This window comes from Coregonus lavaretus (assembly GCF_964263955.1).
Source record: "Coregonus lavaretus genome assembly, chromosome: 6".
NCBI classification, from domain to species: domain Eukaryota; kingdom Metazoa; phylum Chordata; class Actinopteri; order Salmoniformes; family Salmonidae; genus Coregonus; species Coregonus lavaretus.
In genome coordinates this window covers 62,372,876-62,397,202 of record NC_139993.1, presented here as the reverse complement: position 1 = coordinate 62,397,202, position 24,327 = coordinate 62,372,876, and the positions used below count along the sequence as shown (strand labels likewise).

The following is a 24,327-nucleotide window of genomic DNA, read 5'->3' as shown; positions in this document are numbered from 1 at the left end:
CTTCAGTAATGAGACTGATGTGGTGGAGAGTCTGGATGCCATCTACAACACAGGAACTTTTGTACAGATCCATGAGATGCAGGACCTTGGTGACAAGCTGAGGATGATTGTCATGGGCCACAGAAGGTAGGGGTATAAAAAACGTACTCCGCATGTTATGTTACCTTTTGATATTTCATCTGTACAGTATGTGTCGTTGCCCATTTGAAACGTACGCACTGAACAAAATACTCCTTTCTCTCTGGTAGAATCCGCATCACCAAGCAGATGGAGGTGGAGCCGGATGAGCCTGCGTCTGAGTCTGTCTCTGCCACTGAACCAGGGAGCCAGCCCAATGTCCCACGCCGGAAGCCCAAGAGAAAAGAGCGTAAAGAACCAGCCACCCTGGTCGAAACCATGGAGGAGAAGGTGCAGGAGGCAGAGCTGGTGGTAGAGACACTCCCTCTGCCCTCCTCTGATATCCTGATGGTGGAGGTAGACAATGTGGTGCACCAACAGTTTGAGGTCTCAGAGGAAGTCAAGGTAGGCATTAGGCAAAATACAGTGCCTTCGGAAAGTATTCAGACCCCTTGACTTTTTCCACATTTTGTTACGTTACAGCCTTATTCTAAAATTGATTAAATATTTTTTTTTTCTCAGCAATCTACACACAATACCCCAAAATGACAAAGCAAAAACAGGTTTGTAGATTTTTCCCCCCAAAACGTATTTAAAGAAAACAAATACCTTATTTACATAAGTATTCAGACCCTTTGCAATGAGACTCGAAATTGAGCTTAGGCGCGTCCTGTTTCCATTGGTCATCCTTGAGATGTTTCTACAAGTTGATTATTGGAGTCCACCTGTGGTAAATTCAATTGTTTGGACATGATTTGGAAAGGCACACACCTGTCTATATAAGGTCCCACAGTTGACAGTGCATGTCAGAGAATAAAACCAAGCCATGAGGTCGAAGGAATTGTCCGTAGAGCTCCGAGACAGGATTGTGTCGAGGCACAGATCTGGGGAAGGGTACCACAACATTTCTGCTGCATTGAAGGTCCCCAAGAACACAGTGGCCTCCATCATTCTTAAATGGAAGAAGTTTGGAACCACCAAGACTCTTCCTAGAGCTGGCCGCCCGGCCAAACTGAGCAATCGGGGGAGAAGGACCTTGGTCAGGGAGGTGACCAAGAACCCGATGGTCACTCTGACAGAGCTCCAGACTTCCTCTGTGGAGATGGGAGAACCTTCCAGAAGGACAACCATCTCTGCAGCACTCGACCAATCAGGCCTTTTTGGTAGAGTGACCAGACGGAAGCCACTTCTCAGTAAAATACACATGACAGCCCGCTTGGAGTTTGCCAAAAGGCACCTAAAGACTCTCAGACCATGAGAAACAAGATTCTCTGGTCTGATGAAACCAAGATTGAACTCTTTGGCCTGAATGCCAAGTGGCACGTCTGGAGGAAACCTGGCACCATCCCTAAGGTGAAGCATGGTAGTGGCAGCATCATGCTGTGGGGATTTTTTTTCAGCGGCAGGGACTGGGAGACTGGTCAGGATCGAGGGAAAGATGAATGGTGCAAAATACAGAGAGATCCTTGATGAAAACCTGCTCCAGAGCACTCAGGACCTCAGACTGGGGCGAAGGTTCACCTTCCAACAGGACAACAACCCTAAGCACACAGACAAGACAACGCAGGAGTGGCTTCGGGACATGTCCTTGAGTGGCCCAGCCAGAGCCCAGACTTGAACCCGATCAAACATTTTTGGAGAGAAGAATGGGAGAAACTCCCCAAATACAGGTGTGCCAAGCTTGTAGCGTCATACCCAAGAAGACTCGATGCTGTAATCTCTGCCAAAGGTGCTTCAACAAAGTACTGAGGAAATGGTCTGAATACTTATTTACATTTGATATTTCCTTATTTTTTAATTTTTTTTATTGGCAACAATTTCTAAACCTGTTTTTGCTTTGTCATTATGGGATATTGTGTGTAGATTGATGAGGGGGAAAAAACTATTTTAGAATAAGGCTGTAACGTAACAAAATGTGGAAAAAGTCAAGTTGTCTGAATACTTTCCGAATGCGCTGTAACATCTCCCCTGGTTTTGGTCCAATATTTCCACACCACAAAGAATTAAGTGTTTGTTTACATTTATAATGTTATAACATTGGAGTACAACAAGCTTCTATTTTGGTTTCTGATGAGGTGTGACAGCTGAACTAAGCACATGAGGCATTTTATAAGTTATATTACATTTACATTTTAGTCATTTAACAGACGCTCTTATCCAGAGCGACTTACAGTAAGTGAGTGCATACATTTTCTTGATTCTTCATGAATCAATGGGTGTGTGTTTAATATATCATTAATTTATAAGTCCAAAAATGGTTGTAGCAACTGCAGATTGCCCCTTTTAACCAGGCATTCTAGCAGGGTGTCAGTGTAGCTGTTGGGGTTTTTGTTTGTTTCAATTGAAGAAAAACATAAGTGCATGTGCTTTGTTTTATGAAGGCCCTGACAGCGGAGATCGTGAAGACCATCCGTGACATCATCGCCCTTAATCCACTTTACAGGTAATTACGTCTTTCTTTACAAATAAATAATTGTCCTTCAAAATACCTTGGAAAGTCATGTCTCTCCCAATGTCTAGATGGCGCTAGTAATGAACGCATTAATAGGCCAGAACTCTGTTTATTTTTAACGACTGTGAATGTCACTGACACTCATAAAAATAAAAGGTTTTTACTTCAAATGCCCACACGTTTCGGCCTCCTCCCTTTTTTTAATGCATGAGACTGTCTGTCAAATGACTAACCTGGTAATTGTATCGGTCTGTCTGTATGCATGCAGAGAGTCTGTTCTTCAGATGATGCAGGCTGGGCAGAGAGTAGTGGACAACCCCATCTATCTGAGTGACATGGGAGCGGCTCTCACAGGGGCCGAGTCACACGAGCTACAGGACGTCCTGGAAGAGACCAACGTAAGTGGACAGGGATTATCCTTACCAACAAACATGCTCTTTACAATATTTTCTTTACCTTTTCTCTCCATGGGATGTTCAAACTAAAAGAAGAAGAGATTTCCCATGAGTACACACAACATGTTCAATATAATATTCTCGGTGCTTTTAATGACAACCATTTTCCAATAACTTTTTAACGCTCTCCTCAGATTCCCAAACGTCTGTACAAGGCTTTGTCGCTGCTGAAGAAAGAATATGAGCTCAGTAAGTTGCAGCAGCGCCTCGGCAGGGAGGTAAGTGACGTCTTCCTCTTTTAGACAATTTTGAGATGTACAGTACCTCTTCAAAACCATTTTTTTCATCACCTCAAGCTCTTTGCAAAATGTAATGACACATTTTACAGTAAAATGGTGACCTAAATGAATGGGAAATATGGTCCGGGCAGGCACCAATCCAATATGACGACTTTGCCATTCCTTGCACAGAATTTAAAAAATATGAAAATGATATAATGATTGTGACGTTGTATTATTCTCTGTGTCAGGTGGAGGAGAAGATCAAGTTGACCCACAGGAAGTACCTCCTGCAGGAGCAGCTGAAGATCATTAAGAAGGAGCTGGGCCTGGAGAAGGAGGACAAGGACGCCATAGAGGAGAAGTTCAGGGAGAGGCTGAAGGAGCGCACCGTGCCCCAGCACATCATGGACGTCATCAACGAGGAGCTCAACAAACTCGGCCTGCTGGACAATCACTCCTCAGAGTTCAAGTCAGTCCCTGAACCCCAAATAAACCCCTAGACCATCCCTGCCCCCTGGATGTGGCGATCTGAGAGGATTGGATAGGTGTACTGTAAGCAATATGGCGACAATTCCACCTGGCCTATCAGAGGGCAGAATGGAACTACCACCATAATGCTTAAACCTATCCAATCCTCACAGATCTATATGTAGGTGCCATGGGGGTAGGGGCTAGGGGTTGATTTGGGAATCAGGGAGTGACCTCAGCGTTTGCCTCACCTTTTGAACTATCACTCAGAAAGAGCATCGTTTTTTTGTTGTTGTATCTGTCCTATTTTAAACAAACTCAAAAACAACAAAAAAACGATTGAACATGGCTCTTCTATTGAACTGTTGGTTCTGTGTGCAGTGTGACCAGGAACTATCTGGACTGGCTGACCTCGATGCCCTGGGGAACTAATAGTGAGGAGAACCTGGAACTCAAACGGGCCAAAGAGGTGCTGGAGGAAGACCATTATGGGATGGACGACGTCAAGAAACGCATTCTGGTGAGAGAATTGCACTGTGGGATCACCATGGTTACAATCTGACAGTGGATGACAGTTGGACTTGTGGATGTGAAAAATCTAATAATCTGTTGCCAAATATTTCCTTAATTAAGAAAATTCAAAGTTTCCTCTTGACCTCACCCATCTTCTTCTCTTTCTTCCTGCAGGAGTTTATTGCAGTGAGCCAGCTGAGAGGCTCAACCCAGGGAAAGATCCTGTGTTTCTATGGCCCTCCTGGTGTAGGAAAGACCAGTATCGCCCGCTCCATCGCCAGAGCACTCAACCGAGAGTATTTCCGTTTCAGTGTTGGTGGTATGACAGATGTCGCTGAAATCAAAGGCCACAGGTATGTACTGTTAGCTACTGTTAATTGCTCAATTAAACAATTCTGTCCGCATTAAAATACTATACAATCCAAAGTTGAGGGTAACTATTATTTACGGTACTTGTGTGTTGTGTGTTTTCAGGAGAACGTATGTGGGAGCCATGCCTGGAAAAATCATTCAATGCCTCAAGAAGACAAAGACTGAAAACCCACTGGTCCTTATTGATGAGGTGAATAAAGAAACTCTATGGAGTCAGCTCTAGCTTTATTTGATTGACAGAAATGTAGTTCTGCGTTGTTTGTATCATTTAGTATTCTTGGTGAAGGAGGTGATCGACCGTTCTGTGTTTATTCTTCCAGGTTGACAAGATAGGTCGTGGTTACCAAGGCGACCCGTCCTCAGCTCTGCTGGAGCTCCTGGACCCGGAGCAGAACTTCAACTTCCTGGATCACTACCTGGATGTGCCTGTTGACCTGTCCAAGGTAGGTGGACACACCTGTTAGGTTGGACCTGATCCTGATCCTGGAGGGCTTCAGCCCAGCACATAAAATGAATAGGTCATGTTCTTGAATCGAGCGGTTTGTGTCCTTGTGTTCTCTCCAGGTTCTGTTTATCTGCACTGCCAATGTGACTGACACCATCCCAGAGCCCCTGAGAGACCGTATGGAGATGATCAACGTGTCTGGATATGTGGCCCAGGAGAAACTAGCCATCGCTGAGGTAATGTGTTTTCACATTAGATTAAATCGGACAGCTGTCTCTGCGCTGAGAAGACAGTCCGCAAACATGCTTTAACAAAACAACCACCCCTTCTTATGGCAAACATTGAGTCATTAACCATGTTTCCATCCAAACATTTTTATGCAAGTAAAGCACCTGTGAAATATAAAACTCATGACAGGCCTGACAGAAACAGCAAATTCTCGGTCAACTTTCAAACCAAAAAAAGTTTCCAATGCCATTTCTCGCATTATCTATGTAATCTACCCACAATATGATCCACCCCTGTCGAACATATTTTGGTGGTTAACATTTTAATGTTTTTTTTTTTTTTGCAATATTTGATAGAAGTAAACTGCAGTCATGCAATGATGCTATGTCCTGTGGTCCTGTGGTCCTCCCACTAGGACGTGGAAAAGCATGCACAGTTTATTAGCTACAGATGATTCAAGTTATGATGAATGTCACAGTGAGGTGGGGATGAGTTTGACTCTCATCTCCAATAGATTGGTGCGCCTTATTCGAGTTCTAGAAAAACATTCCTTTGTCTGATTTAGTGTTGGTTTACTTCCTGTCTTTTAAGTGTGGGTTTTTCTTTTGTTTGCCTCTTGGGCAAATTTTGTGGGCGTTGTCTTTTAGGTTCCAGTTGTGTTGCTAGTCAACTTTCAGTGAACACCCCCATGAGTGTATTTTTAAGAACACCTCTTAAAACCCCCCCGTTTTGGTTCTTTGTCAGTGGCTCTCTGTTAGTTCCCCCTTCTGTTTGAGCGACCTTTTGGTTTTCTTGCTGGGGAACATAACAAAATAGGGGCTCGTCTGGGATATTGTTTCCCATGAGTATGGTAGTTGCTCTAGTCACCTACTCTGAAGCTCTTCTGTGCCCAGATATTCGAGTGTTCAAAATGCTCTTTTGGGTAGAGTTTGTCACTGGCATCCACCTTGAGGGGTTAGAAGATTGGTGGAATCATAGATATTGAGGGGCTGAATTTGTATGCTGGTGACATGATGATTGGTGCTTGGCTGCCAATTTAACCAATACGACCAGTAGGGGCAAATTTGCTGTTTATCGCAAGACTTGTGTCAAAACCGTCAACAGAGCTGAAAATGGGACGGAAACGTTAAATGAAAAGTTACTTTTGAATCACGACAAGCCAGTTTGGATTTCTGTTGGTAAAATGCGCATATCTTTTTGTGCGAATATTAGAATATTACTATATTTAGACAAATGGATGGACACCTAGCTATTGGTGGTATCTCCATCTCACAGTAACTCTCTGTCTCTCTGTCTCTCTGTCTCTGTCTCTCGCTCTCTCGCTCTCTCTCTCACTCACTAACTAACAGAAGTACCTGGTACCCCAGTTGCGTACTCAGTGTGGGCTGACTGAGGATACCACCACCATCTCCCCAGAGGCTCTGAACCTTCTCATCAGACAGTACTGCAGAGAGAGTGGAGTCAGGAACCTACAGAAACAAGTGGAGAAGGTCAGGCCAAACTTCACCGTCTGACTGCATGTATTAGTGGCTATTCTATATCTATCGCTGCCAAAGGTGCTTCAACAAAGTACTGAGTAAAGGGTCTGAATACTTATGAATACTTTATTTTTAATACATTTGCAAAAATGTCTAAAAACCTGTTTTCACTTTGTCATTATGGGGTATTGTGTGTAGATTGATGAGGGGGGGAAAAATATATTTAATCCATTTTAGAATAAGGCTGTAACGTAACAAAATGTGGGGGTCTGAATACTTTCCGAATGCACTATGGGGTTAATCCTAACTTTGAAGTCTCATTTTCACTTATTCGATTTAAGTTTAAATTAGGATTCTCCCCTAATGAAAGGAAATAATTCTACTTTAGGATGTTGCTGATGTCTCGTATCATGTGTCCAGGTGTTCCGGAAAGTGGCGTTCCGTATAGTGAGTGGGGAGGAGACGGCGGTCCAGGTTACCCCTGACAACCTGCAGGATTACGTCGGCAAGCCCATCTTCACTGTGGATAGAATGTATGATGTCACACCGCCTGGTGTTGTCATGGGCCTGGCATGGACAGCCATGGGTAAGAACGTGGGCAGAGATGTAGAAGAGAGGTGTGTTTTACAACCAGCATTATGCATAGAGAACAACACAAACGTCGCTCTGATCTTAACCCCCTAGAGTCTTAGCCTGGGGGGTAGGGGGGGGGGGGGGGGGGTCGTGTGGGGGGTCGTAGATCAAAACGTGTTCGTGAGAGTCTCGTCTTTCCATAGAGGGGTATTATTCGATTTTAGGCCAAACCGTTCTAACGCTACAGATGGTTTTGTGAGAAGACATCTTTTTGGAATTTCTCCTGGTCTGATAAACACTGCTGTAGCTCTGCAACCGCAGACACGCAAGGGTAACGTCGGCGGCTGCGATGGATCGAGACGCAGCCCATGCAGATAACTCTAGCTTAAACAGATGGATTTTGATAGGGGATATTTCTTTATTATGCTAATTAGATTTTGCGGACACGTGGACATTGACTCTGGGTTTTTAAAGTCCCCTCCATCTTTCCTCTCCAGGTGGCACCACGCTGTTCATCGAGACGTCCCTGAGACGGCCGCGGGACACTGGCGGTAAGGATAAGGACGGCCCCAGGGATGGGTCGCTGGAGATCACAGGGCAGCTGGGAGATGTGATGAAGGAGAGCGCTAAGATCGCCTGTACCTTCTCCAGGGCCTTCCTCATGAAGCAGCAGCCGGACAACGACTTTTTCTCTGGCTCCCACCTCCATTTGCACGTCCCTGAGGTAGGGGTGTTGTCCTTAGACTGTAGCAGTGTTGACGTTTGTCTTGTAAACACCTGTATCTGCACACCCCTTCTGTTATCTGATATCTTTATGCCATATCCATCAATCACCCATTTACAGTATTCTATGAAAAGGGACCTTCAATGTACACAACATCCACTGTATACAAGCCAAATCGAAAGGAACAGTGTTCTGTATAGATTTTTATACATAATCACAACGTCACGAAACAGCGTCTCCTCTCTCCCTGTATGGCTGCTGTGGTTGTTTACAGGGTGCTACCCCCAAGGACGGGCCCAGTGCCGGCTGCACCATCGTCACGGCCCTGCTGTCCCTGGCAACCAACACGCCAGTGCGGGAGAACGTGGCCATGACGGGAGAGGTGTCCCTGACCGGAAAGATCCTGCCTGTGGGAGGCATCAAGGAGAAGACCATTGCTGTGAGTCACGTCACTCTTAATAACACTGTTTAGTTACCTGGGAGCTTAAGTGTGATTGAAAAAGAGAATGAAATGTACTTCAAGTAGGCTGTTACTTTACATACTATAACAACGTAACTTATGAGGTGAGATACTTGATCAACAATGGCTTCATAACATACAGAAGACACCTTTGCCATTTATTGCTAATTCCTGCAGAAAGCACACAGGCTACTGGAAAGACTGATATACAAACCATATGTTTTGCATATGACATTCAAGTTTAATTTATGGTTCAATCTTTTCCTTCTAAAAGCATGTTTATAATAAATCATGAGGATACAATGTTAGTCTGAAACTTGAAATGACTGTGGAGTATGGTTGTGTATGGGGATTTATCTGAACTTGTATTATGCTGAACAAAAATATAAACGCAACAATTTCAACGATTTTACTGAGTTACAGTTCATATAAAGAAATCAGTCATTTACATTTTAGTCATTCAGCAGACGCTCTTATCCACAGCGATTTACAGGAGCAATTAGGGTTAAGGCCTTGCTCAAGGGCACATCGACAGATTTTTCACCTAGTCGGCTCGGGGATTAGAACCAGCGACCTTTCGGTTACTGGCACAATGCTCTTAACCATTAAGCTACCTGCCGCCCCTCATGTCAATTGCAAATGTTGCATTTAATCAGTCAATTGAAATAAATTCATTAGGCCCTAATCTATGGATTTCACATGACTGGGCAGGGGTGCAGCCATGGGTGGGCATAGGCCCACCCACTGGGGAGCCAGGCCCAGCCAATCAGAATGAGTTTTTCCCCACAAAAGGGCTTTATTACAGACAGAAATATTCCTCAGTTTCATTAGCTGGTCTCAGACAATCCCGCAGGTGAAGAAGCTGGATGTGGAGGTCCTGGGTTGGCATGGTTACACGTGGTCTGCGGTTGTGAGGCCGGTTGGACGTAGAGAAATTAACATTCAATTATCTGGCAACAGCTCTGGTGGACATTCCTGCAGTCAGCAGCAAATTGCATGCTCCCTCAACTTGAGACATCGTGTTGTGTGACAGAACTGAACATTTTAGAGTGGCCTTTTATTGTCCCCAGCACAAGGGGCACCTGTCTAATGACAATCCTGTTTAATCAGCTTCTTGATATGCCACACCTGTCAAGTGGATGGATTATCTTGGAAAAGGAGAAACGCTCACTAACAGGGATGTAAACAAATTTGTGCACAACATTTTGAAGCTTTTTGTGCGTATGGAACATGTCTGGGATCTTTTCATTTCAGCTCAGGAAACATGGGACCAACACTTTACATGTTGCGTTTTTATATTTTTGGTCAGTAGTTTTAGTAGCAGTCTCCTCGTGCATTTTGAACATTCCTCCCTTCTCTCCATCTTTCCCCAGGCGAAGCGTGCCGGTGTGACCTGCATGATCTTACCGGCAGAGAACAAGAAGGACTTCTCTGACCTGCCAGAGTTCATCACGGAGGGCCTGGAGGTTCACTTTGTGGATCATTACAGCAAGATGTACCCCATCGTCTTTCCACAACACTGAATCATGACGCTATGAAACAGACACTGGCACCTAAGCTGCCAGCACTGTTGGGGGTCAATTCAGGAAGAACACTGAAATTCCCAATTATCTTCAATGAGGAAGATGTTGAATTGGAATTTGGTTTACTTTTATGTATCGACTGGAATTAAAAATGGAATTCACCCCAACCCCCGATGGATAGAACTGGTTAGATCTACATTCACATTGAAGGACTTTGTCATCACTGAACTATGAAAGCAGATTTTTCTGATCAGTTGTTTTATTTGGTCGTACATTCACCCGCTGTTAAAAGCACCACAACTAACAGTGTGAGACAGCTGTGTCACGAGGAGAGTTGTATACGAGTCCCCTGTAGCTCAGTTGGTAGAGCATGGCGCTTGCAACGCCAGGGTTGTGGGTTTGTTTCCCGGGGGGGGGGGGGGGGCAGCATGAAAATGTATGCACTAACTGTAAGTCGCTCTGGATAAGAGCGTCTGCTAAATGACTAAAATGGTAATTGTATAGCCAATCAGTTGGACCACAGACAAAGCAGGGGGTCTTTTCAGGAGGGTGAAACAGAACATTTCAGCTAGGAACATATGATTGTCTATCATGTAGAAGGAATTTTCAGATCATATTAAGTTGCATTTCTATATCACCAATGTTCATGTTAACCCCCAACCCCCCAAATATCCCTCTTCTGTGTTAAAGATCCCCAAAAACTACCATCACAGTTGGGGTGATGTTTTCGCTGCTACGCAGCCTAGACTTAAGATATCTTTTTTTTAGTGATCAAATGTTGCATTTAAAAACTGCTGATAAACTTGCGTACTGTCATTTTTCCTTAATGTTGAAGTTTGTTCCCACTTGATCAGCAATGGTTTCATAACATACGGAAGACACCTTTGCCATTTATTGCCAATTTCTTCACACAGGCTACTGGTAAGACTATTGGCTAGCCCATCATTTGGCATGTGTAAGAGCACCTGCTGGACCCTGGATAAGAGCGTCTGCTAAATGAAGTAAATGTAAAAATGCAGACAACTGTACTACTCATGGCATTCTGTAAAGTACACTACCCAGTCAGAGTAGTCCTTCAATTAATAAAATAAGTCTTACAGAATATTTAGACAACTCCAGGTCTGTATTCTAGTAAAAATTCATGACTGGAAAGACATGCAGCCTACAGTATAAATTGAAAATGGCTCCCCTCTGCAGATTGAGATGTAGTTTAAATCTCGCCAATCATAGCACCACTTCATCATTCTAAAATGAGAAACAATGAAGGAATCGACAAACTTTAAATTGTTGATACAAATATTTATTTGCAAGAACAACTTAATCCTTCTTGGCAGCGGCCTTCCTCATGGCAGCCAGGACGTTGCTGAGCTCCTCCCTCTTTCTCTTGGCGCGGATGTGAGTTCCAATCTGAGGAGAAACCCAAAGGGTACATTAATGGAAGAGGGAAGACCCAACACAAGATGCATGCGCAACTTTCACAGCAGGTGAACTACCATGCTCAGGATGACGTCAACACTGGCCCCGTGTAGCTCAGTTGGTAGAGCACGGCGCTTGCAACTCCAGGGTTGTGGGCTCGTTTACCACGGGGGAGCCAGTATGAAAATGTATGCATTCACTAACTAAAGTCGCTCTGGATAAATGACAACAACAAAAACCCCACTAAAGCATGTCTCTGGGACAGATAAATCAGGTATAAGTTCAGTAACGAACATGTATTGGGATAGCAGTTCCATAAATGCTAAACTAGTCTTGAGAATGAACTGATTGGACAAACTATAGGACAGAATAAGGCTACTGATCCAATAGATGCTCCACGATGTAAACAGTCAACCAGGGTGACAGCTGCGAAAAATGCAGGACATTTCCACAAACCCTTAACAGACGTAGTAACGTTCAACATCAAATGGGTACTACAAAATCTATGTTCGGTTTTAAAAAATTGCATTTTGTTCACCGTTTTTTGATCCAAAAAGAAAGCAGCTGCAGAAACAAACCATATGACATGAACAAATTCCTCCATGCTGACAATACATTTTAGTCATTTAGCAGACGCTCTTATCCAGAACGACTTACAGTTAGTGAATGCATACATTTTTTTATTTTATTTTATTTTTTCCTACCCCCTGTGGGAATCGAACCCACAACCCTGGCGTTGCAAACGCCATGCTCTATCAACTACAATAACACCACCAATACACCCAGCCGGGTTCGTAGTGTCTCCCGAGTGGCGCAGTGGTCTAAGGCACTGCATCGCAGTGCTAGCTGTGCCACTAGAGATCCTGGTTCGAATCCAGGCTCTGCTGTAGCCGGCCGCAACCGGGAGACCAATGGGGCGGCGCACAATTGGCCCAGCGTCGTCCAGGGTAGGGGAGGGAATGGCCGGCAGGGAGGTAGCTCAGTTGGTAGAGCATGGCGTTTGCAACGCCACGGTTGTGGGTTCGTTTCCCACGGGGGGCCAGTATAAAAAAAGAATAATGTATGCACTAACTGTAAGTCGCTCTGGATAAGAGCGTCTGCTAAATGACGTAAATGTAAATGTAGCAGGGGAGTTACATACCCTCTTCTTGATGAACTTGAGGGCACGCTTGTCCTTGGACACCTTCAGCAACTCCATGGCGCGCCTCTCGTAAGGGGCGAAGCCGCACACCTCGCGGATCATGTCACGCACAAACTTGCTGTGCTTGGTCAGACGCTGAAACACAAAATCAGCAACAGTTGGTCAAACAACCAGTTCTAAAGTCACTGGGGAAATGTAGGCCCTCTACCATGGGATGAAAAAATAAAAACTTTATTCAGATAGCTACTATGCAAGTGTCTGAGACCAAGCGTCCCTGTCAGCAGTGGGATGCAGACAGACAGGGATAGTAGGAAACTAGTTGATGTGTGCAGGGGGAACGACAGAACAGCACTGAACAAGCTGCACTGTAACTTATCCTGCTTTAGCAACAGTTTATTGGGCCAGTAAGTGCCGCCTATGATCAAGTTATATTGTTGACCCATTATCTGATAACAGAGGGGAGGGGGCCAAAGCCTGAGCACCTTCAATCACTACACTGGTGGCAGCTATGGGATTAGAAACCAAACTATGAACAGAGCCAGAGAGGGGCTTGACCCAGCAATTCTAGGACAAGCAAACAACCTCCTGTGGTAAAGGGTCCAGTGCCCAGACCCTTTACCTGGGGACATAGCGCCCAGACCCTTTCCCTGAGGACATTGCGCCCAGACCCTTTACCTGAGGACATAGCGCCCAGACCCTTTACCTGAGGACATAGCGCCCAGACCCTTTACCTGAGGACATAGCGCCCAGACCCTTTACCTGAGGACATAGCGCCCAGAGGCTCTACCAATACCACACTACCTGTGGTGGTTGTCATGTTTCTATCCATTCAGATGAACTCACCCCTCGCCTACGGGCATGTTTCGGTGCGGTCACATTCTTGGTTACCGGGTGGCCTTTGCTAAGCCCCACGGCCATAGGATACCTGATAGCCATGTCTGTAGAAAAAAGGGAAAAAAAGTTGAGTTACATGTAATTCAAAGCATGAGACTTCAACAGGCTAGCTAGTTGCTGACCATCAACTAACTTGTGTTACAGTGTCAGTACAGGTGCATCAAAGCTGGGACAGAGAGACTGAAAAACAGCTTCTATCTCAAGGGCATCAGACTGTTAAATAGCCATCACTAGCCGGCCTCCACCCAGTACCCTGCCCTTAGTCACTGTCACTAGCCGGCTACCAACCATTTACTAATCCCTGCACCTTAGAAGCTGCTGCCCTATGTACATAGACATGGAACACTGGTCACTTTAATAATGCTTACATACTGTTTTACCCATTTCATATGTATATACTGTATTCTAGTCAAGGCCATCCTATTTAACTATTGCTGTATATATACACACTATTCTATCCTACGTATTCTACAGATATACTAAATCTTCTATCCACATACTGTCCATGATGTCTATACATCCCATCCCACACACAGAACAAAAATATAAACGCAACATGCAACAATTTTACTGAGTTAGTTAATATGAGGAAATCAGTCAATTGAAATAAATTAATTAGGCCCTAATCTATGGATTTCACATGACTGGGAATACAGATACCTCACGATTTTGTCAGAATATTTCTGTACATTCAAATTGCCATAGATAAAAAGCAATTGTATTCGTTGTCTGTAGCTTATGCCTGCCCATACCATAACCCCACCATTGGGCACTCTTGTTCACAAGGTTGACATCAGCAAACCACTCGACCAGAAGACGCCATACAAGTGGTCTGCGGTTGTGAGGCCAGTTAGACATACTGCCAAATTCTTTAAAACGACGTCGGAGGCGGCGTATGGTAGAGAAATGAACATTCAATTATCTGGCAACGGCTCTGGTGGACATTCCTGCAGTCAGCATGCCAATTGCACGCGCCCTCAACTTGAGACACCTTGTGGCATTGTGTTGGGTGACAAACATTTTAGAGTGGCCTTATACTGTCCCCAGCACAAGGGGCATCTGTGTAATGATCATGCTGTTTAATCAGCTTCTTGATATGCCACACCTGTCAGGTGGATGGATCATCTTGGCAAAGGAAAAATGCTCATTAAAAGGGATGTAAACAAATTTGTGCACAACATTTGAGAGAAATAAGCTTTTTGTGCATGTGTAAAATGTCTGGGGATCTTTTATTTCACATCATGAAACACGGGACCAACACTTTAGGTTAAGTGCGTATATATATATATATATATATATATATATATATATATATATATATATATACACACCGCCATTGCTCATCCTAATATTTATATATTTCTTAATTCCATTAATTTTGCTTTTAGATTTAGATTGGAGCTAGGAACACAAGCATTTCGATACACCAGCAAAAACATCTGCTAAACTTGTGTATACGACCAATAACATTTTATTTTATCGTGAACTATTAACATTACCGGTCTGGCCTTCGCAAGATAGCCAGTTGGCTAACGTTACTAGCGTTTTCCTATAACGCTAATCACTGCATCGTCAACTGCAATGTACATTTAACTAGCCACAACGTTAGGACTCTTGATTCAGCAAGGTAGCCAAAGAATATGGTTATTAAGACAGAATGCTGGCTAGCAAACTACCGTGAGCAATGTTAGCTAGCAAACGTAGCCAACTAGCTAATTACCCTCTTACTACTGCGATAGGAAAATTACATGAGTTAGCATTAAAGCAGAAATATTAGTCAAGAACATGCATGTTATCTGTAGGCACTATGCAGTCATTGTAAAAAGCGTCTCGTTACGAAGCTCCGGCAATAACAAGCCGATGTGATTCTCATGTGCTTAGGGAAAGAGACCATGTAAGCGCAGTAACTGTAGGGGGGTGTTTACCGTGAAAATCGTACATTTATCACGGCAATATTGGAAGCCTCGCTTCAAGTAATAACTATACCTTATGTTGGTTTTATTCAAATTGGTAATAAAAGAAGGATGCCAAAGATTTGGTAAGGATTTTAGACGATATAATTTCTTCATAAAATTCTTACCTTCTTTCTTTAATGGCGGACAAACCGGAAGGAACGCTTAGTAGTGGATGTTGGGTAATGAGGGTTTGCCATAAATAAAACACCAGTGAAATCTATGTAGCGCCACCTGTGGGTGCGGATAACTCAGATTCAGTAGTCTTTTTTTTGAAGATAAATATATTGCAAAAGTAAATCGTTTAAAGTAGACCGTAGCAAACATTTTTATAATTACATTTACGTCATTTAGCAGACGCTCTTATCCAGAGCGACTTACAAATTGGTGCATTCACCTTATGATAGCCAGTGGGACAACCACTTTCTCTCCGTCGATCAGAAGCAAGGATGGTAACCACTACTCTGATAAGCACATGTGCATTTTATCGTTTTCCAACTACTGTAAGCGAGAGGCATCACTGGAGCTGTTTGATAAGGTAAGCCCTGTTTGCTAGCTGCTAACAAACTATTTTGTTTAGGTCAAAGATATGTGGTTAGCTAGATGCTTATTAAAATTAGCTAGATAACCACCGACTGTAGTTACGTGTACAACGCACGTTACCTTCCTTACAAGTAAAAAGAAAACCAACATATGCTAGCATAATGACTGTTGTGACCTTTTATTATTGACAAGTCCTTTGTGAGCTAGCCAGCTAGTTAACATTCTCACGGTTTGCGTAGTTATACTTTTTCAAGTGGTGACATGCTAGTTATGTAAGCCCACCAGGGCAGGGATATAGCTAACTAAATATTGCCTGGTGGGCTAGCTAGTTAGGCACCTTGGTTGGCTACATTAGCTAATGTTAGCTAGCTAACGTTTCACTGTATCTCACCGTGGTGTAGTCGGACTTTCCCGACAGGCGGTGACATGCTAGCAAATGTGCCTAATGTTAGTGATTAGCTCTAGCTAGCTAACGTTAAATATCCCTGCCCTTGTGGACTAGCTAGCATGTCACTACCCGTGGGGTCTGGGGAAAAGTCGGGACTACATGAACGATGAGCTAACGTAACTAGCTAGCTAAACGTTAGCTAAATATTCCTGCCCTGGTGGTCTAACATTATCTAGCATGTCACCATGTGGAAAAGTGTGACTAGACGAACTGTGAGCTAACGTTAACTAGCTGGCTAGCTAGCTTGTGGGCTCAATGTTTTCCCATACAAAACACAAACGATTTTGTTCCACAAGTGCATCTGTTGTACATGATTAATCAAATGTCCTGTGAAGTAAGTTATACATGTCAGCAGGGATGGAAATTGAGCTAGTCCGAGGCTAGTACTTTTCAGACTGGGCTAGTAGTAGACAACGTGCCAAACTAGCCTGACAAAGCAGTGAAATTTTGCCTAACATCGCGTACCACAGATTTAGGACCTGACAGTTACTCGGGCTAGTAGAGATCGTGGTCTGCTGGCCAGTGCCAAAAATCCGTATGTTCCATCCCTGCATGTCCGTCCCTTTCAGACGACCCCCCTATCACTGTTGGTCCTCCCCGGTGACTTCACGGCTGAGGGGTTTTAACTCTCCTCTTCAGAATTAGAATCAGAAGTACAGTCCTATAGCTCATCGCAATAGTACCCTAGACTGTCCTGATCATCTAGTTGAGAATTCCAGATAATATCCTCCATCCCAGCAGAAATTTGCAGATAGACCAAAGCCCAGTCTATTTTACATTTTAGTCATTTAGCAGACGCTCTTATCCAGAGCGACTTACAGTTAGTGAGTGCATACATTTTCTTTCATACTGGCCCCCCTGTGGGAAACGAACCCACAACCCTGGCGTTGCAAGCGCCATGCTCTACCAACTGAGCTACATGGGGCCTATTTTACCGTTACAATAGTTAACTCTTTGGGGTTATGGTATTTTAATATAGATGTTACCATTTTAGTAATCTACTTAGCTAGCTATTAAAAATATTTTTTTTGTCTTTCGGATCAGAAACCCAGTGACAACACTCGGGTCTGCAGCTGCTATTTTCCGGTGGGAAAGATAAATGGCCCTGTATTTACCAGAAAAGGAAGCTCATCCACCATGACAGAAGAGGAAGATCCAGACTGTTGATTGGGAAACCAGAACAAACAATGAGACACATGAGGATCGGGTTTTGAGGGACCACTTGTCACATTGTCCAAGGTGGGTTTGTGTTATGATAAACAATGTGTTTTCTGTCCAGATAAAGATGGTGATACAGCGTTTGAAAAAGACGAACATCCCACTGACCAACTGTCTCTTTGTTTTCCAGTCCCAACAGGAGTGCATCCCTCAGACCATCCGGTGCATGGACATCCTGTGCCAGTGTGATCCGAGTGAGAGTGTCCAGTTGTGGAGACTACAGCACATCGAGCCTGTGGATGGACAGCTCGGTAACACATCAAATATGATACAATATTGTGTAAAACATTGAATTTGTAGATGCCTCGACCTTTTTACTTTGTTCCCTTTTCCCCATGTTTTAGACATGAGGTGTAACACGCGTAACATCATGTTCACCCCATGAGGCAGTGCATGATCAACACCACACTCAACATGGAGATCTGCTGGAAGGGGTGTACTCTCTCTCACACTCTGGGGGGTAAGACATCATTTAAACATCACAGATATACATTCCCTCTGTGCCCATGATAAAATGCAATGTGAATTGTGTTGTACTACTGAATGAAACTGTGAGGAGATGCACTCGGACCAGCCTTTGTGATTGAACTTACTTTAACTACAGTACTTTAGTTGGCTGCTTTGAGCAAAACTTGTACGTAATATAACCTATTCTGGGAGCCTAGTGTGTGTGTATGAACTGTGGAATATGTTTGGACCATTGGCTTCCCTGAAAACAGGAACTAACAGGAGGAGCAATATGAGTCTGTTTGAGGTTGTCACGCTGGATGGTGATTGAGGCTTTGGTGGTCCATGACAATGAAGAAGCAGGTGTCCCTTCCAGTGATGTGGAGCTGACCTTGGACCTGGTGTCAGTAAGGATGGTCTTCACGGAGGCGTTAAGACCCTCCCTCCTTGATAGAGAAATCCTTTGACTTCACTGCCTCTTCAATGGTAAGGTCCCTTGCACCATAACAATGTCCGGTACTGACAGGGAGGGTAGCGGTTGTTCTGGCTCAGGTTGAAGGAGACATGCCATTCCACTGAACCTGCCTCGGAGACGGTTCCTTAGCCACTGAAGATCCTCCTCTGTGGGCTCTCGGGACAGAGAGTTGTAGTCTTCAGCCGGGTACAGGACCTCCACTGACTGCACCTGGTTGGGCCACGGCTGGCTTCCTTCAGTTGCATTCCACATCCGTACGGACGATATTGTGAACCGCCAAAATAGGCTGAATGGCTACACTTATGAGCTCCACAGAGGCATTCACATGTGGTAGAGAGAATTCCTTTGTCACCTATAGAGACCTGCCAAGAAGAAGGAAGTTAGGTGTCACATGCCTTTCAGTGCATTTGTTGTAAGAAATGTGCTATATAAATATTTTCATTTGATTCATGTCATTACAGCTGTAGAATATTTAATAAACTGTCATTTTCACATGAGGACAAGTGCAGATTTTCCATAAACTTTTAATTGATAAATTGGGATTTTATCACTTGACATATCAATCATATAGTGGGAAGGATCCTATAAATCAAGACTGTGTCAATGCATGTACTGTACCACTCCCAATAAATTAATATTGTGCCTTTAAAGATTTGTCTCTGATCATGCAACTTCAATACAGGCTGGATGTCTAAATAAAGTCAATTCTGAATGTCAGATTTTTAGATTCATTCTCAACAATGACAACATTCTAGAATTCACTATGTGGCTGAAATTGAATCTGATCAGCCTGTCAGGAATGGAGCTCACCCACTGTAAATGTAAATATTATCCACAAAACATGAAGTGTCCTTTATAATTATACGCATATCAGTTATGCAAGGTAACAACCAGCATAGATTAAAGGCTAGCTAGCTAACAAGATTACCTAGCTAACTAGCTAGCTCACAAGACTAGCCAAGTTAGCTGCGTTGTTCCTTGCATGCGATTGGCTGTAGTCTTCGGGGCGGCATGCAGCCTAGGAGACAGTGCTGCATGTCAGGCATTGTTCAGGGCCTAAATATCGATGCCGCAGCAGGGCTCCTTGATGAAGTGGTTAACATGCATCTAAACAAATTAATGGATAATGCATGGTACTTTTGATTATCTCGTGATCTCGACAAAACAACTTTTGTTATAATAATAATATAATAATATGCCATTTAGCAGACGCTTTTATCCAAAGCGACTTAGAGTCATGCGTGCATACAGTCATGCGTGCATAAATTTTTTGTGTATCTCGACATAAGAAGATAACTATTAAAAAAAGAATAATCATACCGTGCCTTAAAGTATTCACACACATTTTGTTGTGTTACAAATTGGGATTAAAATGCATTGAATTGTAATGTTTTGTCAATGATCTACACAAAATACTCTAATGTCAAAGTGGAAGAAACATAACATTTGTTTAAAAAAAATATGTCTACACTTCAGAATACGAAGATTGCATTGAAAAGACTGGTCTAGATGCACAAAAGTCGCTTTGTGGTCTGATTGTGTTCAGATCTGGCTGACCACTTCAGGAGGTGGTCAGGGATGCATTGTGTGCAGATTTCACCTCACTCTGGACACAATCAGGCTACCGAAAGCGCATACAGTGGGCGACTTTATCAGCACTCTCTAGAAAACGTGTGTTTTGGGACCGAGAGGTACCTTTTCATTATAACGTTGGAGGAAATACGTTCCTAGCGTGTGAGGAACGTGTTTGCTGTCCTCATAAATGCTAGCCAGATAGCTAATATTTAGAATATACAGTGGGGAGAACAAGTATTTGATACACTGCCGATTTTGCAGGTTTTCCTACTTACAAAGCATGTAGAGGTCTGTAATTTTTATCATAGGTACACTTCAACTGTGAGAGACGGAATCTAAAACAAAAATCCAGAAAATCACATTGTATGATTTTTAAGTAATTAATTTGCATTTTATTGCATGACATAAGTATTTGATACATCAGAAAAGCAGAACTTAATATTTGGTACAGAAACCTTTGTTTGCAATTACAGAGATCACACGTTTCCTGTAGGTCTTGACCAGGTTTGCACACACTGCAGCAGGGATTTTGGCCCACTCCTCCATACAGACCTTCTCCAGATCCTTCAGGTTTCGGGGCTGTCGCTGGGCAATACGGACTTTCAGCTCCCTCCAAAGATTTTCTATTGGGTTCAGGTCTGGAGACTGGCTAGGCCACTCCAGGACCTTGAGATGCTTCTTACGGAGCCACTCCTTAGTTGCCCTGGCTGTGTGTTTCGGGTCGTTGTCATGCTGAAAGACCCAGCCACGACCCATCTTCAATGCTCTTACTGAGGGAAGGAGGTTGTTGGCCAAGATCTCGCGATACATCCTCCCCTCAATACGGTGCAGTCGTCCTGTCCCCTTTGCAGAAAAGCATCCCCAAAGAATGATGTTTCCACCTCCATGCTTCACGGTTGGGATGGTGTTCTTGGGGTTGTACTCATCCTTCTTCTTCCTTCAAACACGGCGAGTGGAGTTTAGACCAAAAAGCTCTATTTTTGTCTCATCAGACCACATGACCTTCTCCCATTCCTCCTCTGGATCATCCAGATGGTCATTGGCAAACTTCAGACGGGCCTGGACATGCGCTGGCTTGAGCAGGGGGACCTTGCGTGCGCTGCTGTATTTTAATCCATGACGGCGTATTGTGTTACTAATGGTTTTCTTTGAGACTGTGGTCCCAGCTCTCTTCAGGTCATTGACCAGGTCCTGCCGTGTAGTTCTGGGCTGATCCCTCACCTTCCTCATGATCATTGATGCCCCACGAGGTGAGATCTTGCATGGAGCCCCAGACCGAGGGTGATTGACCGTCATCTTGAACTTCTTCAATTTTCTAATACTTGCGCCAACAGTTGTTGCCTTCTCACCAAGCTGCTTGCCTATTGTCCTGTAGCCCATCCCAGCCTTGTGCAGGTCTACAATTTTATCCCTGATGTCCTTACACAGCTCTCTGGTCTTGGCCATTGTGGAGAGGTTGGAGTCTGTTTGATTGAGTGTGTGGACAGGTGTCTTTTATACAGGTAACGAGTTCAAACAGGTGCAGTTAATACAGGTAATGAGTGGAGAACAGGAGGGCTTCTTAAAGAAAAACTAACAGGTCTGTGAGAGCCGGAATTCTTACTGGTTGGTAGGTGATCAAATACTTATGTCATGCAATAAAATGCAAATTAATTACTTAAAAATCGTACAATGTGATTTTCTAGATTTTTGTTTTAGATTCCGTCTCTCACAGTTGAAGTGTACATATGATAAACATTACAGACCTCTACATGCTTTGCAAGTAGGAAAACCTGCAAAATCGGCAGTGTATCAAATACATGTTCTCCCCACCTAGAGTTATGCTAACTCTTTTGCAGTTCCTTTAGCGTTGCTTGCTAGTTTGGTGGCTAGTTATCTACAGTAGTTAGCTACTGCCATTAGTTGTTGTTGTGTTATTATCGTATTTTGCCTATTCCACCGTTTGTAGAATGCATACTGGCATTTGAATATAGCAGGGGGAAAGGGAATCCGGACACACTGTGGACACAGTAAACATTTATATGTAGGTGTACATTGCATGATGCGTTCGGAATTCCATGATCAGAACTCTATGATCAGAATACTAAAGCTGCATGAACTGTCAAGTCTAGACACGGCCTAACAGCTTACCACACCTGGATTGTGCAACATTTACCCATTTATTATTTTCAAAATTCTTCAAGCTTTGTCAAATTGTTTGTTGATCATTGCTAAACAACCATTTTCAGGTCTTGCCATAGATTTTTAAGAAGATTTCATTCAAAACTGTCACTCCAGCCACTCAGGAACATTAACTGTCTTCTAGGTAAGCAACTCCAGTGTAGATTTGACCTTGTGTTTTAGGTTGTTGTCCTGCTGAAAGGTGAATCCATGTCCCAGTGTCTGGTGGAAAGCAGACTGAACCAGGTTTCCCTCTAGGATTTTGCCTGTACTTAGCTCCATTCCGTTTCTTTTTATCCTGAAAAACTCCCCAGTCTTTAACGATTACAAGCATACATATGTGGTCCTCTGTAGCTCAGCTGGTAGAGCACGGCGCTTGTAACGCCAAGGTAGTGGGTTCGATCCCCGGGACCACCCATACACAAAAAATGTATGCATGCATGACTGTAAGTCGCTTTGGAAAAAGCGTCTGCTAAATGGCATATTATATTATTATTATTATTATACACATAACATGATGCAGCCACCACTATGCTTGTAAAGTGGTACTCAGTTGTACTCAGTAATGTGTTGTATTATATTTGCCCCAAACCTAACACTTTAATCAGGACAAAGATGTAATTGCTTTGACACATTTTTTGAAGTATTACTTAAGTGCCTTGTTGCAAACAGGATGCATGTTTAGTATTCTGTACAGGCTTCCTTCTTTTAACTCTGTCAATTAGGTCAGTATTGTGGGGTAACTACAATGTTGTTGATCCATCCTCAGTTTTCTCCTATCGCAGCAATTAAACTCTAACTGTTTTAAAGTCCCCATTGGCCTCATGGTGAAATCCCTGAGCGGTTTCCTTCCTCTCCGGCAAATGAGTTAGGAAGGACTCCTGTATCTTTGTCGTGACTGGGTGTATTGATACACCATCCAAAGTGTAATTAATAACTTCACCATTGTTGGGATCTATTTTCTTATAATTAGATGTGATGCCTAGCTTAAAAATAATACATTAATGATCAAACATAATAGGTTTGTGCTGTACTGATATAGATTGTTTAACATAACAAGCTGTGACTAATGTGAGGAACCGTTAGGGGGGAGGCTGAGATAGACTTGTGACACACACACACTGCCTCTTTGTTAAACCGCTCAAGGACATGTGTACTGCAACAATGAAGAAGAGGAAACTGTCTGAGGTTGCTGACTCTCGAGACAAGTTGCAAAAAACAACTAATGCCCGGCAACAGTGAAGCGCCAAGGGGCTGGGACCAGCCTGTGCGCCAACGATAGGCTGAGTAAGTTTAAACCACGCTCAGCCTCTACTCTGACAGGCCCGCTTTGAACGGGAACTATCTCTGTCAGAGTATTAAAATAATAACTTTGGGTTGGGACAGTTAGTTCTTTGTTTTGCCCTGCGAGGTGTTACAGTGAACCCATATATAACCTCCCGAGTGGCGCAGTGGTCTAAGGCACTGCATCGCAGTGCTAGCTGTGCCACTAGAGATCCTGGTTCGAATCCAGGCTCTGTCGTAGCCGGCCGCGACCGGGAGACCCATGGGGCAGCGCACAATTGGCCCAGCGTCGTCCAGGGTAGGGGAGGGAATGGCCGGCAGGGATGTAGCTCAGTTGGTAGAGCATGGCGTTTGCAACGCCAGGGTTGTGGGTTCGATTCCCACGGGGGGCCAGTATGAAAAATAAAAAATTTATAATGTATGCACTCACTAACTGTAAGTCGCTCTGGATAAGAGCGTCTGCTAAATGACTAAAATGTCAAATGTAAATGTAATATATACGAAAATTGCATTTACCATTTATTCGCTTGACTAATTATATTAATAAAAAAGCGGAGAATATATTCAGTGACTTAGTGTTAAATTCTGTTCTGATACCAGATTAGAATTATGCAATTTAACACCATGCTCAAAAGGATATTCAGTGTCTGCTTTTTAATTTTTTTTATCCATTTACCAATGGGTGCTCTTCGCGAGACATTGGAAAACCTCCCTGGTCTTTGTGGTTGAGTCCGTGTTTGAAATT

At 43.5% G+C, this 24,327-nt stretch overlaps 2 protein-coding genes and 1 long non-coding RNA gene across 3 annotated transcripts; 2 read left to right on the top strand and 1 right to left on the bottom strand.

The window, feature by feature from the left end:
- Positions 1–12: 12 nt before the first annotated feature.
- LOC311130968 (lon protease homolog, mitochondrial-like) lies at positions 13–10,845 on the top strand. The gene is made up of 16 exons (XM_084163801.1): positions 13–126; positions 249–522; positions 2,499–2,560; positions 2,838–2,967; positions 3,159–3,242; positions 3,494–3,714; positions 4,095–4,233; positions 4,401–4,579; positions 4,701–4,788; positions 4,919–5,041; positions 5,163–5,279; positions 6,621–6,761; positions 7,170–7,335; positions 7,820–8,046; positions 8,321–8,485; positions 9,880–10,845. Exons 1-16 carry the CDS (start codon positions 77–79, stop codon positions 10,027–10,029), a joined length of 2,316 nt encoding a protein of 771 aa, XP_084019927.1. The 5' UTR covers positions 13–76; the 3' UTR covers positions 10,030–10,845.
- A 468-nt stretch (positions 10,846–11,313) lies between these two features.
- On the bottom strand, positions 11,314–15,595 carry LOC311130866 (large ribosomal subunit protein eL36). The gene is made up of 4 exons (XM_084163676.1): positions 15,561–15,595; positions 13,430–13,524; positions 12,587–12,721; positions 11,314–11,436 (listed from the first exon to the last, which is right to left on the bottom strand). Exons 2-4 carry the CDS (start codon positions 13,520–13,522, stop codon positions 11,347–11,349), a joined length of 318 nt encoding a protein of 105 aa, XP_084019802.1. The 5' UTR covers positions 13,523–13,524; positions 15,561–15,595; the 3' UTR covers positions 11,314–11,346.
- A 69-nt stretch (positions 15,596–15,664) lies between these two features.
- Positions 15,665–19,210, top strand: LOC311131612. The gene is made up of 5 exons (XR_014613440.1): positions 15,665–15,970; positions 17,468–17,662; positions 17,772–17,892; positions 17,986–18,101; positions 18,361–19,210. It is a non-coding gene; the product is annotated as an uncharacterized lncRNA (long non-coding RNA).
- The last annotated feature ends 5,117 nt before the right edge of the window (positions 19,211–24,327 follow it).

What these genes read in the sequence shown, in the direction of transcription:
- LOC311130968 (XM_084163801.1), top strand. Translation starts at nt 77, where the DNA reads ATGCAGGACCTTGGTGACAAGCTGAGGATGATTGTCATGGGCCACAGA. An exon ending in GCCCTTAATCCACTTTACAG is followed by an intron (nt 2,561 to 2,837) that starts GTAATTACGTCT and finishes GTATGCATGCAG; the next exon opens with AGAGTCTGTTCTTCAGATGA. An exon ending in CACTGGTCCTTATTGATGAG is followed by an intron (nt 4,789 to 4,918) that starts GTGAATAAAGAA and finishes TTATTCTTCCAG; the next exon opens with GTTGACAAGATAGGTCGTGG.
- LOC311130866 (XM_084163676.1), bottom strand. Translation starts at nt 13,522, where the DNA reads ATGGCTATCAGGTATCCTATGGCCGTGGGGCTTAGCAAAGGCCACCCG. An exon ending in AACATGCCCGTAGGCGAGGG is followed by an intron (nt 12,722 to 13,429) that starts GTGAGTTCATCT and finishes TTTGTGTTTCAG; the next exon opens with CGTCTGACCAAGCACAGCAA. An exon ending in TCAAGTTCATCAAGAAGAGG is followed by an intron (nt 11,437 to 12,586) that starts GTATGTAACTCC and finishes GTTTCTCCTCAG; the next exon opens with ATTGGAACTCACATCCGCGC.